At 39.8% G+C, this 18,528-nt stretch overlaps 1 protein-coding gene across 4 annotated transcripts in view; it reads right to left on the bottom strand.

Moving 5' to 3' along the window:
* BRD7 (bromodomain containing 7) overlaps positions 1-18,202 on the bottom strand; it is a 38,276-nt gene extending 20,074 nt beyond the window's left edge. For 2 of the 4 annotated variants that reach the window (XM_082862301.1, XM_082862302.1), the window contains exons 1-6: positions 17,999-18,202; positions 17,364-17,572; positions 4,368-4,497; positions 3,959-4,016; positions 1,142-1,286; positions 418-504 (exon numbers count right to left, since the gene is read on the bottom strand). In XM_082862301.1, coding sequence (XP_082718427.1) covers positions 418-504; positions 1,142-1,286; positions 3,959-4,016; positions 4,368-4,497; positions 17,364-17,572; positions 17,999-18,047 — 678 coding nt within the window. In that variant the 5' untranslated portion in view covers positions 18,048-18,202. The remainder of the gene's footprint in view (positions 1-417; positions 505-1,141; positions 1,287-3,958; positions 4,017-4,367; positions 4,498-17,363; positions 17,573-17,998) is intronic. The other 2 variants (XM_082862303.1, XM_082862304.1) reach the window with 1 other exon arrangement.
* Between the last annotated feature and the right edge of the window lie 326 nt (positions 18,203-18,528).

Genomic DNA, 18,528 nt, shown 5'->3' with positions numbered 1-18,528 from the left:
CAACATATATACCAAGGCTATTTAAAGATGGAAAAAACTTCAACTATAACATTAGGCATATGTATCATCTTGGTAGCTTGTAGGTTCTTTACTTGTAATTTATAAATTTCTCTCTTCTTAAAGTTGAAGAAAATATGCTAAACAAGTATAGCTGAAGTGAACACAGGGAGCAACTGACTTTCATCAAACTAGAGAATGTAATTAAACTTATTTATTTATTTTTATTTTTGGCTGCTTTGGGTCTTCATTGCTGCACGCAGGCTCCCTCTAGTTGTGGCGAGCAGGGGCTACTCTTCGTTGTGGTGGCTTGTTGCGGAGCACAGGCTCTAGGCGTGTAGGTTTCAGTAGTTGTGGCACGTGGGTTCAGTAGTCGTGGCTCGTGGGGTCTACAGCACAGGCTCAGTAGTTGTGGCTCACGGGCTTAGCTGCTCTGCGGCACGTGGGATCTTCCCAGACCAGGGCTTGAACCTGTGTCTCCTGAACTGGCAGGCAGATTCTTAACCACTGCGCAACCAGGGAAGCCCCAAGAAAATGTAATTAAACTTCTGTTTAGTATTTCTAGACAAGCCAATTTATTCTGTATTAGGAAGATGTCTAGAAATAGAAAAAGAAACTACTCTAAATCAACTTCCATTAAAACACTGACTATTCAATATCTTGTTAATAACCTATAATGGAAAATAATCTGAAAAAATATATAAGTGAAGCACTTTGCTGTACACCTGAAACTAATACAATATTGTTAATCAACTATACTTTAATTAAAAAAAATCCATTTTACCTGCATTGATCTGAAATTAAAAATCAAACATCTTTTCATTTTAAAGGTTGAGAAAATATTTTATAGAATGCATGAAATTAAAAACTTTACCAAAACCCACAAAATAATAAAAGACAGCAGATGGCTTATTTTGTCTGGTTTTTTAATCACCAAGCTCAAAGTTGTTTTCTAAGACAAAAAAGTACAGATTTTAGGTATTAAAATAAACTTGAGAAAGATTCTGAATACCAGACGTGCAGATTTCTGCCAGGATTTTTGTACATATAGGATCCAAAAGTTTGACTCTCAATTGAATAGATATGTTACTTTGTAGCACAGCTCAGTCTATTTCTCCAACACGAGGTAAGTAGCCAGAGTTACCTTTAGTTCTTCTATGGACTGGTAATCATTGTTCTTGATCTTTTCTTTCATGGTACTAAAATCCATTGGGTGTTTAATGATCATGGAGTAGCCGGGAGCAATAAAATCAGTCACAGGAAATGAAAAGAAAGCACTTGGGTCTTTCCTGTGAAGACAGGAAAAAGGCAATTTTATTTCTACCACAAACAAATCTACTGGTCAAGGAGCATGAGTCAGAGGAAACCCTTAAGATGTAGAATTTGTAGTAGGCTAATGCGTTTTTCACTGAAAACTGAACTAACAATTTTAAAGACTACTAACTATTTAATAAGGTTAAGATGCTTTACATATAAATTGTACCCTTAAGACAGAGAATCTTTTAAAATATGCAGCTTAATTAATTCATAGCGTCTCCAACACAGGGAAAGATGAAACAAAATAAGAAATCTAGATTAACTAACCAATATCTTGTACTCTGGAAGATTAGTACTATGTATTTTTATCAATCATAGAGGAAAAAGCAGAAATAATAAGAATGAATGCACACCTGCAATCTTCCATATTGGTTTCTAATTAGGCTTGGACGCTTGGGCCACAGAGCTGTTGCCTCCTCACGAGTACAGCTGGCCCTCTGTATCCGTGGGTTTCTCAATGTGGATATGGAGGGCTGACTGTATTCACTGGACTGCTGTCATTTTATATAAGGGACCTGAGCATCCTTGGATTCTGGTATCTACGGGGGCTCCTGGAATCAATCCCCTGTGGATACCAAGGGATGACTATATATATTTTCTTAATCAATGGATACAACTTCTATTGTGTGTGTAGGTGGGGGGGGGGGTCTCAAAAAACTGACATTAAAAAGGTCCTCATAATACCCCCATACTTGAGACCCAGTGCTTTCCATCATAGGTTCTTAACTCTGGCTGTGCATGAGAATCATTAGAGGAGCTTTAAAAAAATTCCAGTGGGGTGGGAGGCTTACCCTAGACCCACTATATGAGAATCTCTTATAGGAGGGTGGTCCACGCAATGGTTTTTCTAGGGTTGAATTTTGATGTTTCCAGGACAGACAGGGTTGAGAACCACTGCTCTATAAGATTAGTTCATTAGACTGTTATTTTCCTCTGGAAATCTGGCATATCAAAGCTTTCTTACTCCAAATAATCACATCAATAAAAATGGTTATTATTAAATAAATATATTTATTATTATTTAAAAATAAGAATAGCAACAATTTAAAAGATGTATTTACCACATGCCAGGGCCAGTGGTAGGGAATTGAAGTATTTTATATCTAATCCTCACAAAAGCCATCAAGGAGGTGGTATCCTCACTTAGAGATGAGAATATTGAGGCTCAGAGGTCAAATGATTTGTTCTAGGTCATAAATCTGATAAAATACAGAGATGGAATCTGAATTTAGGTGTGTGTGAATCTGCCTTTGTTCTTCCCAGCAGGACGCCTAAGCAGTGAGATTAAAAAGTACCAAGAATAAGCAAAAAAGTCCAGTCTGGAACTTATACATCCAAATGCATATTATCCATGAAAGCTACTGTGAATAACACCATGAAGCATCTCTGGAGGGCCTCTTCAGAGCAAATTATCTATACCTCCTAAAATCAGTCATTTTAATATAGAGTTCCACTTGGTTTGACCAAAAATGCTATTATTAAACTTGGTCAACTATATTCTTTACCAGCATTTGCGCTGAGCCTCAAGGATGAAGAATCACTGAGGCTATTCCAAAAAAATGTGGCTCTGGATTCTAATTCCCAAAATGTCCTGAGCAATGTGAACATCCTTAGACTAAGAGAGACCGTGATAAGTAGATTTCTTTTAAGGAGACGTCATTACCCTACATTCCGGTCTTACGTTGTAAGAAACAAAATTAAAAGGTAGCCAAAATGCTTTATAGTCATACATTCTAATTGAGTTGGAATGCTTAATACTTACCTGTTCACTCCTTTGGGACAAGTAATGAATGATTTACTCAAGTGTAAAGACTTGAGATGTAAATATCTCAATTGTTCTGTAACACCAAAGAGGAAGAGAGGCCACTAATTTCTGATTTTCACTGCAAAGCTGAATTGGTGTTGAATACAGATAGCAGTAGAGGCTTTACCTTAAAAAATTATTTATGATATGTTCTGGGGTTGACATACAAGGCCAACATGGTAAGAAGAAAACTCACTGTGAGAATGCATGCCCTATACCCATGAATCCTCTGCCAATAATGTAAATGTCTTTGAGCTGAGAATTCACATTCTGAGTAAAGAGAGGTATCAAAACAAATATTTTAATGAAGATCATGTTATTCTTTTCTAAGAACTTATCATTAGTGTTATCAAGATATTGTAATTTTTAGAACAAATTTCTGCATTTAAGAGAGGGTCACAAATCTTATTTATGGCATTTGTCTCTTCTCCCAGACTTGGTAATTGTTGAATATTGACAGCAGTGATAAGCACTGCACAAACATACAGAAGGTGTGTTTATGTATTAGCAAATGGAAATATCTATATTGTTTAATCCTGGTTTAAAGCTTTAACATCAGAAGTTACTTTAGATTAAGGAGAAATTTTCCATTAAGAGTATTAAGTAACACTCTTCAAGCTGCCATTTAAAACAAACCAAATGAGAACATCTAGAAGTCAGCCTCTTGGAGTACTTCTATTGCCAGGCAAAATATTTATCATCCACTTTAAAATCAAGTACATTTGGATACAGGCCATAAAATATGGCTTTAACAAATAATAATAATAAAAAGACGTGGTTTGGATCCTGTATTTCCCATTTCAATTTCCATGTTATAAAAATGTTGGAAAAAACATTCACCTCTGCAGTTGTCTCATCAGTTGATTCAAAGCTTCTTGAAGGGGTGTCTGTTCTACTTCTAAAGTAAAGAAGAAAGGAAAAGAGTGTTTTAAAAAGGAAGATTCTAGAGAGTATTGTTTAGCTTATTTTCTTTCTATATATGACTTATCTCATACCCATCATTAAACATCTCAGAGAAATTCCATTTATCTTTCAAATATGGTAAAGTATGAGAATATCAAGTTTAAAACTGAAGCTAATTTAAAGCTCTTAAGCAGTGATATAAATAAGAAAACTTAAAAGAAAATTTAATTTAACAGCTTTTAAACTTTAACTTAAAAGCTAAAAACCCAGTCACTTTCCCTGGCTACCATCTTTAAAATAATTTCAGCCTCCTCATTCAGGACAGTTAATTCAGAGTTATTCCAACCTTCTTGTTTGGCTAAAGAGCTTGCAAGAGGCTTCTCAGGAGGCAAGTCTAATCCTACAGGGGCCTGACACTGGAGGTCTTTTTCTGCCTCATTGTCCACGCGGTCCCGATCTCGCTTCTTTTTATCTTCCTAAATGGAACAAAGGGAGATAATTTAGAAATACTCCAGAATCAATACCTCGAAAACAAATCATTTTAGTTTCAGTGGAAAAAAAGAAGACACCACTGAAAAGATTATTCATAATGAAATCTTAATGTATTTTACTGCCATCTGCTGGAAAATGAGAGAATAATATGTTCATAAAGGGGAAAAAAAAAGTGCTTCTATATGGTAGAAACAACCAATTAGAAAAATAATACTATTCACAAAAGCAAGATAATATACCCAGGAGTAAATCTAATAAAAGATGAGCAATACCTTTTAGGAAAAATCATGAAACATTACTGAAAGGCCACTGTGGCAGATCTGAATAAAGGAGATATACCATGTTCATGAACTGAAAGATAGTCAATTTGCTCCAAAGTAATCTATAAATAAAATGTAATGCCTGGGGCTTCCCTGGTGGTGCAGTGGTTGAGAATCTGCCTGCCAATGCAGGGGACACGGGTTCGAGCCCTGGTATGGGAAGATCCCACATGCCGCGGAGCGGCTAGGCCCGTGAGCCACAACTACTGAGTCTGCGCGTCTGGAGCTTGTGCTGCACAACAAGAGAGGCCACGACAGTAAGAGGCCTGTGCACCACGATGAAGAGTGACCCCCACTCACCGCAACTAGAGAAAGACCCAACAAATAAATAAATAAATAAATAAAATTTTTAAAAAAATGTAATGCCTATCAAAATTGTAAGACAGGATTTTTCATGAAATTTGATAAGCCAATTGTATAATCTATCTTGAAGAGTGAGTCATCAAGAATAGAACAGTTTTGAAAAAGGTCACAATAAAATGTCTTATCAGATATTAAGTATTTGTATAAAATGATAATTAAGACAATGTAGGTCTGACACAGGGACAAACAGTCCTATAGAACGTATCATAGGGCCCAGAAACAGAGCCATGCACATAGAAAAGTCTTTGATGTATCACAGATTGGCATTATAAATCAATGACAAAAGGGTAGTGCTGGGACAACTGGTTATCTACATTTAAAAAGAATATGAAATTAGATCTCTACCTCATACCACGTGTAAAAGTAAATTTCAGATAAATTAAAGACTTAATTTTAAAACTTGAGATAAAGTAAAAGAATCTTTATGACTCAAGAGGAGGGATTTTCTTATCTATAAAGCTAAAAGACTAGCCTATTGACTGAGAAACACAAATAACTCAAAGTATTAGCAAAGATTACATAAAGAGCACCTACAGATTCATGTAAAAAGGTAAATAACCCAATAGAAAATGGGTAACGGGTATCATAAGTAATTCCCAGAAAAAAAACTGGAAATGTTAAGAAACATGAAAACTAGCTTCAGGCTTCCTGGAACTCTGGGAATTATGAATTTAAAAACTGGAAGGCATTTCACATCTCTATGATTGGTAAAAATTAAAATGTCTAAAAATGTCAAGTTTTGATGAAAATGTGGAGAAATGGGGCTCTCATACCTTGCAGATGGGTGAGTAAATAGGTACAACCATTAGGAGAACAATAAACAATATCTAATGAAGCTGAAGCTACCTTTATCCTACTTCTCAGCTATTCTACTCCTGGGCATATACCCTAGAGAAACTTCCTTTCACAAGTGTACATGTAGACATGTGCAAGTTTATTATAGGACTCTGTGAAATAGTAAAAAATTAGGAACAACCTACTAAAAGGAATATGGATTAATAAATTATGGCATATTTACATAGCAAGTAAAATTAATAGTCTAAAGTTACACTGTATCAGCATGTATTATATTCAGAAACATAATTTCTGGAGGAAAAAGTTGAGAATTATTACAAGATTAGTTATGCAAGTTTTGAAAATATATTAGTGTATTTTACAAACGTATGCAGAAGGAGTAAAATTATAAGAACAAGTTTTCATGTGCTGCACACCAAATTCATGGTCCTCTGTAGGGAATGAGGAAGAGGAATGGATTCTGGCAGGGGACACAGAAAGCTTCATCTGTGTCTGTACTCTAATTTCTTAAAAAAAAACAAAACCCAAAAATACGAGCAAAAGGCAAAATGTTACGATTTGTTAAAGCTGAATGGTTGGTATCCAGGTGGTAGTTTTTGTTTTTTTAATTCTCTGTTCTTTGAATTTAAAAAATTAAATTTTATAGTAAAATTGTCCCAAAATGTCTATTTTATGCTCAAGATTCTCAATAGGAGCTTAATTTTCTTGGCCCATGTCCAAATTTCTTGTTCTAATATCTAGAGCAGTGGTTCTCAAAGTGTGGTTCCCAGACCAGCAACATCAGCATCATCTGGGAAATTGCTAGAAATGCAAACTCTGAGGTCTCATTATGGTTCTCAAGCTTCAGTGTGCATCAGAATCACCTGAAGGTCTTGTTAAAACACCAATGACGGGCATCCCTGGTGGCGCAGTGGTTGAGAGTCCACCTGCCGATGCAGGGGACACGGGTTCATGCCCGGGTCCGGGAAGATCCCACATGCCGTGGAGCGGCTGGGCCCGTGAGCCATGGCCACTGAGCCTGCGCGTCCGGAGCCTGTGCTCCGCAACGGGAGAGGCCACAACAGTGAGAGGTCCTTGTACCACCAAAAAACAAACAAACAAACAAAGAAAACACCAATGACTAGGCCCTGTCCCCAGAATTACCGATCCAGTAGGTCTAGAGTAGAGCCTCTGAAACTGCATTACTAACAAGTTTCTAGGCTATGTGGGTGTTGCCGGTGCAGTGATCACACTTTGAGTATCACTGATACAGAACTTCACATTCGATTCTCAGAGCCCAAAGCATCTAATACAGAATATGACTGACTGAAGCTCCAGAGAACAATGTTATAAACTGTACTCATTGTGCACTTGATGTCAGTTTCCATTAAGTTGACTGCTATCTTTTTTATGGCCTCATATTTTGGAGCAGCAATTTTTTTTTTGCAGTACGCGGGCCTCTCACTGTTGCGGCCTCTCCCATTGCGGAGCACAGGCTCCGGACGCGCAGGCTCAGCAGCCATGGCTCACGGGCCCAGCCGCTCCGCGGCATGTGGGGTCTTCCCGGACCGGGGCACGAACCCATGTCCCCTGCATCGGCAGGCGGACTCTCAACCACTGCGCCACCAGGGAAGCCCTGAGCAGCAATTTTTGACTCAGGAAAGTTTTGTATCTTTTCCCCAGAAAAACTAGTATGAATCTTTTATAGGTTGGCAGGTTTAGAACAACTGTTCAATGGAAAAAAGACCCTCAGAGACAAGATCTCTTCCTATTAAACATAAATTGTGGATAGAGGACAGCCTGAAAAGGCAGTAAGCACTCTCCTAGGTGGAAAGAACTAAGGCCATAGTACAAGAAGTCTGGAGTAGGGGCTGGCAAACTTTTTTTTTTTTGGTGAACAGCCAGGTAGCATAATTTATGCTTTGTGGTCCATAATGTCTGTCGCAACTACTAACCTTTGCTGGTATAGCAAGAAAGCAGCCACAGACAATATGTAAATGAATGGGTGTGGCTATGTTCTAATAAAACTTTATTTACAGAATCAGGTGGTGCTTGCTCTAGTTTGCTGACACATGGTCTAGAGGCTCAAGTTCTTGCTCTAGCTTCATCCTTAACACACTCTGACCTTCTCAGGCACTCATTTACTCTCACTAGGCCTCTTTATCACCTGCAAGATAGAGATTCAACTGTTGATTCTTATTTTAGAGTTTATGAGATGGTGAAATGACCATGAAACAGAAAAGCTGAAAAAGTACCAAGGGAAGGTATAATGTGTCTCTGTACTACCCCTATCTGGTAACTTTATCTAGTTAGACTGGTCTACAGTGACCACTTTACTATTTGGTATGGCAAGAGAATACTGCCTTCCGGGCCAGAGTCCAAAAGAAAAAAAGAATATAAAAAACATATACTTGGAAACTACCCTAAAGTGAAAGGAGATATTGTAACATGTTATTGCCAGACTAGATATTAGGAGATCTAGCTTCTAATTTACCAGAATGTAAACCTGAACAAGTTATTCCACTGTTTTAGTCTGTTTCACCTGTAAAACAAGAGGCTCTGATCTCTATAGTTCTCTCTCCACCTAACATTCTGATTCCTACCTTCCAATTTTTTTTTTTATGATTTCAAATTACTATAGAATCCTACTGTTAACGCCACTTGTAATAGATACGTAAAACCGGAAGTTAACACAGTTCTGGTTAAGAGCGGTTTATTTTTCTAATTACATAGAGAAAACTGAACAAAAATACTAAAGCCATTTAACTTCAGGTAGGAGGGTTTATAATTTCAGTTTATAAAATGGGTTCAAATTCTGGCTTTGCCACTTATTAGCTATGAGATCATGGATCAAGTACATAATTTTTGTGGGGGAACTAGTTTCCTCATCCCTAAAACAGACACAACAATACCTACCTCAGAAGAGTGTTTTGAGGATTAAATAAGATAGTGTATGTGAATGTTTAGCACAGTGCCTACCTAGCACATGGTGAATACTCATTCATTCATGCATTCAATAAATAAATGAGGTTCTACTGTGTGGATATTTACTGGTGGATAAACAAACACAGCCCTGCCCTTAGGAAGCCAACAGTGTAAAAAGCCACAGACATCAAACAACTTAGTAAAAGAAACCCAAACAGATTTCAAGGAGAGAATAACTGTTGGGTGAATCTAATTTAGACTGGAGAAGTAAGGGAAGACTTCTATGAAGAAGTAACATGTGAGTTGAGATCTGAAGGAGAGAAAATTTAGCCAGGTTGAGGGTGGGAACAGAATTCTAGGGAGAGTAAATATCCTGTGTGTATGAAGGTCTGAGGCACGGGAGAAAAACAGTGGCTATTTCCATAACTACAAACACATTGCATTTATGTCAGACTAGATTCTAATTTATCCATGACTCAACGGCAAGTTATTTTATTAATTCATAACACCTCTGAAGTAAATCTTTGCTCATATTATTAATATTATAACACTCATTGCATGTCATAGACACATTTGCCTCTTTCTGGAGTTCCTGGTGGGCAGAGGCCCAAGTCTTATTCAGCTCTGTACCCCCAGGCTCAATAATGCCTAATACATATTATTTGTAGAATTAATTAATCACAAGAGACAGCGTGAAACGGTAACGTGAAAGCATGAGAAGTAACAGCTGAAGTTCTAGGTACTATCCTTCACATTGGTCACTTTTGTAGGAGAGATATATATACATAGATATCTATGTCTATATTCAAATAATGCTTCCAGTGTACAAAACAATTTCAGAACTTTGCTTTGTTTTAACAGCTGATTTTAGAATTCAAATGAAAATATCAGTTTTATTACTTTGAAACTACCCCTCATCTTTGGCCCTCTGTTGCATCTGCCACATAATTTAGCTCTTACCTCTATGATGCTTTCCCCTACTTCCCCAAGGCATAATGAGAAACACTTTCCTCTGGTCTCCCAGAACACTTTATTCATACCTCTATTAGAACTTGCCAGGCCATGAAGTTTATTTATCCTTTTGTGTCTGATTTCCCAGCCCAAATTTGAGCTCCTGCAGAGTAGGAACTATATTTTATTTATCATTTGAGTCCAGTGCATCATAGGTTTCTGGTAGATATTTGCTGAATAAACAAACAATCAATCAATCCTTCTATCAGAGGACCAACACTACTCTTATGCCCTTAGTCAGAGTCCTTTCTTCTCTGGGAAGATCTTCTGTGATTAAGAGGACCACCTCAGAGGGCTTCCCTGGTGGCACAGTGGTTGAGAATCCGCCTGTCAAGGCAGAGGACACGGGTTCGAGCCCTGGTCCAGGAAGATCCCACATGCCGTGGAGCAACTAAGCCTGTGCGCCACAGCTACTGAGCCTGTGCTCTAGAGCCCGCAAGCCACAACTACTGAAGCCCGTGAGCCTAGAGCTGTGCCAGCAACAAGAGAAGCCACCGCAGTGAGAAGCCTGCGCACCACAACGAAGAGTAGCCCCTGCTTGCTGCAACTAGAGAAAGTCCACGCGCAGCAATGAAGATGCAATACAGCCAAATAAATAAATAAATAAATTTATTAAAAAAAAAAAGAAAGAGGACCACCTCAGGAGGGAACAGCAAAATGGGAAAAAGCGGAGAGGATTTTCTGCCAGCCCAAATAAGCCATAGCAGCCCTGAGACCTTGGGTATGGCAGATTCATACAAAAGAAGTCAATGAATTGTGTTTTGAGAGAATTCCCACTTTGCTCAACAATTACAGTCATTCATTTCTCCTCTCTAGTTGTAAGCTACTTTACAGTTAACTCAGCAACAAAATGAGATACTAATAGTACCTACCCCATAAAGCTATTAAGTATTAAAATAGTAAATATAAAGAAGTCAGAACAATGCCTAGCATATAGTAAACACTCAAATGTTAGTTTTTATGAGTATGTATGCCCCTTGGGACCTAGTATAGTGTTTAATAAAAACGGGAATTTATTGTATATGAATAAGTTTTAAATTTTCATTAGAAGTCTTACTTACATTGGGACTTCCCTGGTGTCCAGTGGTTAAGACACCACGCTTCCACTGTAAGGGACGTGGGTTCGATCCCTGGTCGGGGAACTAAGATCCCACATTCCACATGCCGCCCGGCGCGGCCGAAAAAAGTAAATAAATAAAAAATTTAACTTAATTTGAAAAGATATATGCACTCCTATGTTCAGTGCAGCATTATTTATAATAGCCAAGATATGGAAACAATCTGAGTGCCTATCAATGGACGAATGGAAAAAAGGATGCATATATACACACACACGTGTGTGTATATATACATATGTATACATACATGATGAAATATTACCCAGCCATAAAAAAAGACGAAATCTTGCCATTTGCAACAACATGGACAGACCTTGAGGATATTACGCTAAGTGAACAAGTCAGACGGAGAAAGACAAATATTGTTATGATTCCACCCATATGTGGAATATAAAAAACAAACAAGAAAACAAAATAAATGAACAAATCAAACAAAAAAACCCTGAACACATAGATACAAAGCACAGAGTAGTGGTTACCAGAGGGGAACGGGAGGAGGGTGAAATGGGTAAAAAGAATCAACTGTATGGTGATGGATGGAAACTAAATTTTTGGTGGTGGGCATGCTGTACTGTATACAAAAGTAGAAATATAATGCTGTACATATGAAACTGATATAATGTTATAAACTAATGTTACATCAATAAAAAATAAATTAAAACCAAATTTTACTTAACTCTAGCATTGTGAATAATATCCTATATATTTAATGCTCATGATTTTAAAAAATTTAAAGAAAAACACCTGTCATTTTATTCTGGTAACATCCCTAGCAACGGGACTAGCCTAACTTCTTTGAGCATCTAAACCTGAAGCTGACTCGCAAAGTTGTTAAGACAGAATTCGGGTTAGGATTATGCTTTTCTGAAGAACAGGTCTGAGTTTCAATGAAAGAATTTAGACCTCTCATCTGAACTACTTCAATAAAAAGCCTTCTAAGTAGGTCTCCTTACACCCAGTCTCTACTCTCTTCAATATCTGCTAGATACTGTTAACAGATTACTGTTACTAAGGCTCAACATTTTATCATTCTTCCACTCAGAAAGTTTTTGACTCTCTACTGCTTACACATTCAAGTTCAAACTCCCTACTCTGCCATCTCAACTGCCTCTCAGATCTTATCCCATACTCCTCTTCACGTATTCTGTGCTTCAAAAACAGAACTACTTTATGTCCCTTGTACACACCCTCACATCTGCCCACTTTCATGCTATTGTTCTTAGTTCTCCACATGGTGTGCAAGCTTCCTTACTTCTGCAGTAATGTACCATTCTGTTCAGGTATCAGCTTCTCAAGTCAGCATATAAATGAAAAGTGGGTTGTCAGGTTACCTCTGAAAATATCTGAAGTAGCCCATAAAGTATAATACTCATGGCTTTATACATATGATCCTTTATGTTTAATAGTATGATATGAAAAGAATATTTCTAGTATACTACAGTAATAGCTCAGAATACATAGTTGACCCCATGTTGACTGTAGTGTTAACATCACTGTACTCTGATTTCTAAAGACTAGAGTTATGCCAGCAGGCAAATTCTTTGCCAACTGCTTGGCATTCAAATGTTTAAGAGAAAAAAAAGCCAACACACTTCGGTGTTGTGCAGATTATGGTCTGATTAAAACTAAAGCATGGGGACTTCCCTGGCAGTCCAGTGGTTAAGACATCACCTTCCAATGCAGGGCGTACGGGTTCGATCCCTGGTTAGGGAGCTAAGATCCCACATGCCTCGTGGCCAAAAAAACAAAACATAAAACAGAAGCAATATTGTAAAAAATTCAATAAAGACGTTAAAAAATGGTCCACATCAAAAAAATCTTAAAAAAACAAAAACAACCCCCCCCCCAAAAAACTAAAGCATGGTGTGCTTTTAATGCTATGGTTGGTATTAAATACCACTGCTCTACAGGGAGAAACAATACTGATCCTATCTGTTGGGGCATTTTAAACTAGTATAATCAGAGCCTTCCTACTCAAAAGAAGAATATTACTTAACTTTATATGACATCTTTGAGAAATTACAGGGTTTTGTGTTGTAAACATCTGTGCTTTCCCAAAACTTTATCTTCTCCTTATTTTCCTAAGTAAAAGATTCCTGATTTTTATTAGGATTTAATGCCCCCAACCCTTTCCCTAAACTAAAAGACATTTTCCAGCCTCCCTAGCAGCAAGGGTGGCTAAGTGATTAAGTTCTGGCTAATGAAATATAAGCAGAAGTTATGAATGCCTTTTAGAAAAACACTTTAAAAGGGAAAGGGCATGTTTTATCTTTTTCTTGTGCCCTTCCCCCTTCCTGCTACATGAACTAACAGAAGAGTCACCAGTCCCTCAGAACCACACATACTCTAGCCCCTTTCAGGCCCACAGGTGTCATATGGCTGACTTTCCCCAAGAAAAGACCAGAAGCAACTGCTGTTCCTAAAACTCTCTGCAGATCCAGAGTACAGCTCAGAGAAAGGTGTCCTTCTGAAGTCTCCCTAGCAAAGGAACCCCTCTTCCCCCTCCCCAGTCCAGCCTGGAGAAAAGGGATAACCCAAACAGGCTCTACAGAACCAGTGACACCCCAGAAGTATCCCACAGTCCCTAGCCCTGAGTCCTGGGGAAGTGGGACCTTGGGCAAATTCACTTCAATTCTGAGTTTCCACTTTACCTTCTGTACAATGGAAATCATCCACCTCCCTGCCCTACTTTGGGTGTTATTTCCAAATGAAACTGTGGATAAGAAAGCATGTTAATTTGCAATGAAATAAAAATATATAGGTGGCTAATGATACTTAGAGCCACCGTCAAGAAAGGGCAGAGGGGGAGACTTCCAGGAACCTATCCTGAAGATATCCTTATAAAAGTATACAAAGCGATGTGAACAATGAGGCTCAATGCAGCATTATTTGTAACATTCAAAAGTTATATAAAATAAAATATGGTACAGTAATCTAACCAAATACAATGTAGTTAATAAAAAGATGAGATAATTGATAAAACAAGAAATGAGGAGTATGAGTATATCAGCTGGCATAATGGTAGAAACTGCCAGAACTAAACCCAGAAGTGGTTAAAAGGGGTTCAACTTCCAGTTAAACAAGATGATGGCGGGAAAAAAGAGTACAGAAGAGATGACAGTGGGTGAAAGATATCAACACACTTGGGAGATGAAAGGCAAGTGGAGGAGTCTGCAGATCAGAGAAAGCAAGATACCTCCTGCATGCAAGGAGGGAGACACCTCTGAGAAAAGTTCTAACCCCAGAAACCTGGAAAAGCACAAAACTTTGGCGGCTCCCAATCAAAATGATCAGGTCTCTGTTTAGTGATGCCCACAGTGAAGTCCATCAGCTGACAAACTTTGTCTAGGCACAAAGCATATAATCAGCCTTTTTGTGCTTCACATTTAAATACAAATAGATTACAAACGCTCAACAGATAACTAAATGATGCTTTTAACACAAAAGGAAGAGACCAAATAAAATGAACTTGAGGGGAAATAGAGACAGTGCAAGGAGCAAAAAAAAACTTAGAAGAAAAATATCAAAAAAACTCATCAATTAATATTTCAGAGAAATAAAAGATCCTGCATGTAAAAACAAGAACAGGATGTTATTAAAACAAGGACAGTTAGAAAACATGAAAAAGTTCTTGGACATTCAAAATACAAGGTCTGAAATAAAATTCAAGAGCAGAGCCAGAAGACAAAGTTTAGGAACTCTCTTTGAAGGAAGAACACAAAAAACAAAGAGGAAAAAGAGGAGAAAAAAACATAAGAAAATTAGAGAATCAGTCCAGAAGTCCAACATCTAAATGGCAGGGGTTCTAGAAAGAGAGAAGAGAGAGAACGGAGGGAAGGAAGCTATCACAGAAATACTTCAAGCAAACATCTCAGACCTGAAGGCAAGAATATCCATTGTGCAACAGACTACTGAAGATAAAGGGGAAGATTCTAAGCATTTTGAGAGAGCACATACTGATCATGTACAAAGGACTAAGAATCAGAAGGCAACAGACTTCTCAACAGCAAATCTAGAAGCCAGAAAACAACACGCAATGCTTTCAAAATTCTTGGAGAAAATAATTTCCAATTTGGAGTTCCATGCTGAGTCAAACCATCAATCTACATGAGGAGAGTATATGGGAGTAGAATAAAGATGTTCAAACATGTAAGAACTTACAAAAATCTACCTCCTATGAATGCTTTCTTAGGAAGTTTGTAGAGTTAAGACTCCACCAGAACAAAGAAGTAAATCAAGAAGAAGACATGGGATCCAGAAAGAATGCAAAGGAGGCCTAGAGAACAACTAGTCCAGATTAGAGCAGGAAGGGACAGAGGGCTGCAAGATGGATGTTTCCAAAAAAGGGGAAGTGTCTGACCACGTGAAAAACAGAAATCAGATGCGTTTTACAAATCTGTTAGAAGTTTGGGAAGAATTAGTACATGATAACTAAACAAATGAAAGCAATTAATTAACTGGTCAAGATCAGATCTGTATTTGTATATTCCATTTGTCTCCAGTGAACAATAATTAGAAATAAACACTGAATATTGAGCTGTATCTACACTGGGAGAATGCAGGAAGGGAAATTGGGGGCATGGAGCAATATAAGGATGCTAATTTAAATTCTCATCTTTTGCAACATGATGTCAGTAAAAGATGTACACATAAATCAGTAAACAGCAATATAAACCTACATTTAGAAATGGAGATAAACATCCAAAGAAAAAAAAAGTTTGGGAAGTAAAACTCCAGGATGGAGCAGGACACCGCTTTTATGTTAAAAGCCTTGTAGTACTCTTGACATTTTTTTTAATATAATTTTTTTCAATTGGAGTATAACTGCTTTACAATGCTGTGTTAGTTTCTGCTGTACAACGAAGTGACTCAGCTATATGTATACATATATCCCCTCCCTCCCCCCTCCCCCCTCCCCCCCATCTAGGTCACCACAGAGCAAGGAGCTGAGCTCCCTGTACCGCAGGTTCCCACTAGCTATCTATTTCACACATGGTAGTGTATTTATGTCAAACCTACTCATGAATTACCTTACTCCTAACAGTAAATAATTTTAAAAAAATGAAACAAAACTGGTTACCTCTGAAGAGGAAGATTAAATGAGGTACCTGAGTGAGCAAAACTTTTTCCCTTCCATTTTGTTCACTTCTGTATTACTTAAATTTCTTTTAAAAAAAAATCATAGGCATATATGGCTTTTATAGTTTAGGGAAAAAAAAATTAGACAGTTCTATATATTGTCACAATCTAGACAAAGGCAATAAACACTGGGGCAGAAAGGCATATAATTAAGAAATTCCAAAAAGAGAATCTCTAAGATTTAGTGACTTACCCATGTGTTTCATCACACGGACTAGAACATTTCTGTTGTATATATAAATATTAAAAAATTATAAAACTAAACCTACAGAAATCTAGCTTCAAGATCCAGTAACTGATTCAACAAGTCACTTCGTGACAGGTTAAATTTGGGAAGTGCCGAAGAAGCCTAGGACAATTCCAGGTATGTATGTGATCATCCTTGGAAGGAAAGTTAATTATTATTACTATTTATATAGAGATGGCAGCTACTTTCTTTTTTATGTTCTATTAGCTGCAAATGGTTAAGAAAATGCTTATTTTCATCACTGGTGTCATATCCCTTAAAGGTCTCTGATCAAATTATCTCATCAATAGACTCAAACTTTGTTCTAAAATATGAAAGTTGTTCATTATGTATTTAGAATTATAGTATTTATTTCAGAACAAAACTTGAATCCCAATAGATCCCATTTACTTTTTTTTTTTTTTTTTTTTTGCGGTACGCGGGCCTCTCACTGTTGTGGCCTCTCCTGTTGCAGAGCACAGGCTCCGGACGCGCAGGCTCAGCGGCCATGGCTCACGGGTGCAGCCGCTCCACGGCCTGTGGGATCTTCCCGGACCGGGGCACGAACCCGTGTCCCCTGCATCGGCAGGCGGACTCCCAACCACTGCGCCACCAGGGAAGCCCCCCATTTACTTTTGAAATGACTATTTTCCACAAACCTCGAACACTGAGGCTTTCTTGAGCATGACTTTTACCTTTCCTAGATGGTAGGAAGCAGCTCCTGAAAATCAGGACTTAGCTGCTCACCCACCTGATGTGTGAGTACAACTAAGAGTATAATTAAAGACAGCTGTTGAAACTCAGATGATTCATGTTTCTATTCTGCCCTGCTCCTGCTCAAGACAAGTCCGATTTTACAAGCGTTTCAGCATCTCACTAGACACAAAGAAAATAAAGCAAGGTTGACAGCGGGAGGCGGCAACCCTCAGAAACTGGTACCACCTGCAAAGCTGAAGCAACGCAACGACCTTTACCTTTATTCGTCTCCGTTTTCTCCCCTTTTCCTCCCCTGGAACCTGCTTCTCTCCTTTCTTTCTCTTTTTCCGTTTTCGGTCCTTGTGTTTATCGTGATCGTTTTTGTCTTCTAAGAGGGTGGAGTCGTGCCCGGAGCTGCCCGTGGAGAGTTCGGTGACTTCGTTCCCTCCCACTTTGAGGACCAGCTTCAAGGGCTTCTCTACATACTCTTAAATGAAAGGAAAGGGCTTCAATTAAAGGAGGCACTCGCGGGGCAGTATCCGCAACGAAGAGTGACCGCTGGACGGGAGAGAAGGAGGCGCACAGGCCGAGGCGGCCCGGGGCACGCAGTGGGCGCCCCACGAAGCACCTGTTGAATGACGGGCACTCGCCGAGTGGACGCCCCGAACGTTCCCGGGCCGCCTCACACCCCTCAACAAGAGACCCGCCCGGACCGCGGGTCCCAGGTTCGAATGCCGCCCTAGCCTGGGGTATGCGCGGCTCAGACGGGTCGCGTCCCCTTCGCGGGTCCGGTCCTGCCCGCGGGAGGCGTGGCCCCCGGCCCGCCTCGGACGCTCGAGGGTAGTCTCGAAGGCACGAAAACCCCACCGAGCCGACGCGGGCTCGCCACCCTCCACCGCGGCCCACTCCTTACCCTCGTAGAGGTGTTTGTCCGACTTGTGCTTCTTGTGCTTCTTGCCCATGTCCGACCGGGCCCCGGTGCCCGCCCCCCGCGCCAGGCCCAGGCCGTGCGGCGCCGCTTCCGGTCCGGGCCAGGCGAGCGGAGGGCGGGAGCGGGGCCCACGAGACCCCGCGCCTCGAGGCAGGGGTACGGCGAGCGCCGAACGGCGCGAGGCCTCTCACGAAGAGACCCAGCAGCGGCCGAGCGCGCGAGACGCAGCCGGAGCCCGAGAGCGGCTGCGGGTCGGCGAGCAGCCGGCGGAGGCGGGAGAGAGGGCCTACCGCGCGCGCAGAGAGCGGCCGGCTGCGCGTGGCGGCCTCTGGCGGCTGGAGGTAGCGCTGCAGCCTGCGGCCCGGGGGCGGAGTCCGGCCCGGGGGCGGGGCCAGGGTGGAATCCACCACTCTGAAACTCTTTTTTTCTCCGTCACTCTCCCTTCCTTCATCTTCATCTCTCTCTCTTCCTTGCCTCCCTTGATGCCTTCCCTCCCTCCCTCCCTCCTCCTC

Source organism: Leucopleurus acutus (genome assembly GCF_964270905.1).
Source record: "Leucopleurus acutus genome assembly, chromosome: 20".
Lineage (NCBI taxonomy): Eukaryota > Metazoa > Chordata > Mammalia > Artiodactyla > Delphinidae > Leucopleurus > Leucopleurus acutus.
This window is presented reverse-complemented; position numbering and strand designations above follow the sequence as displayed.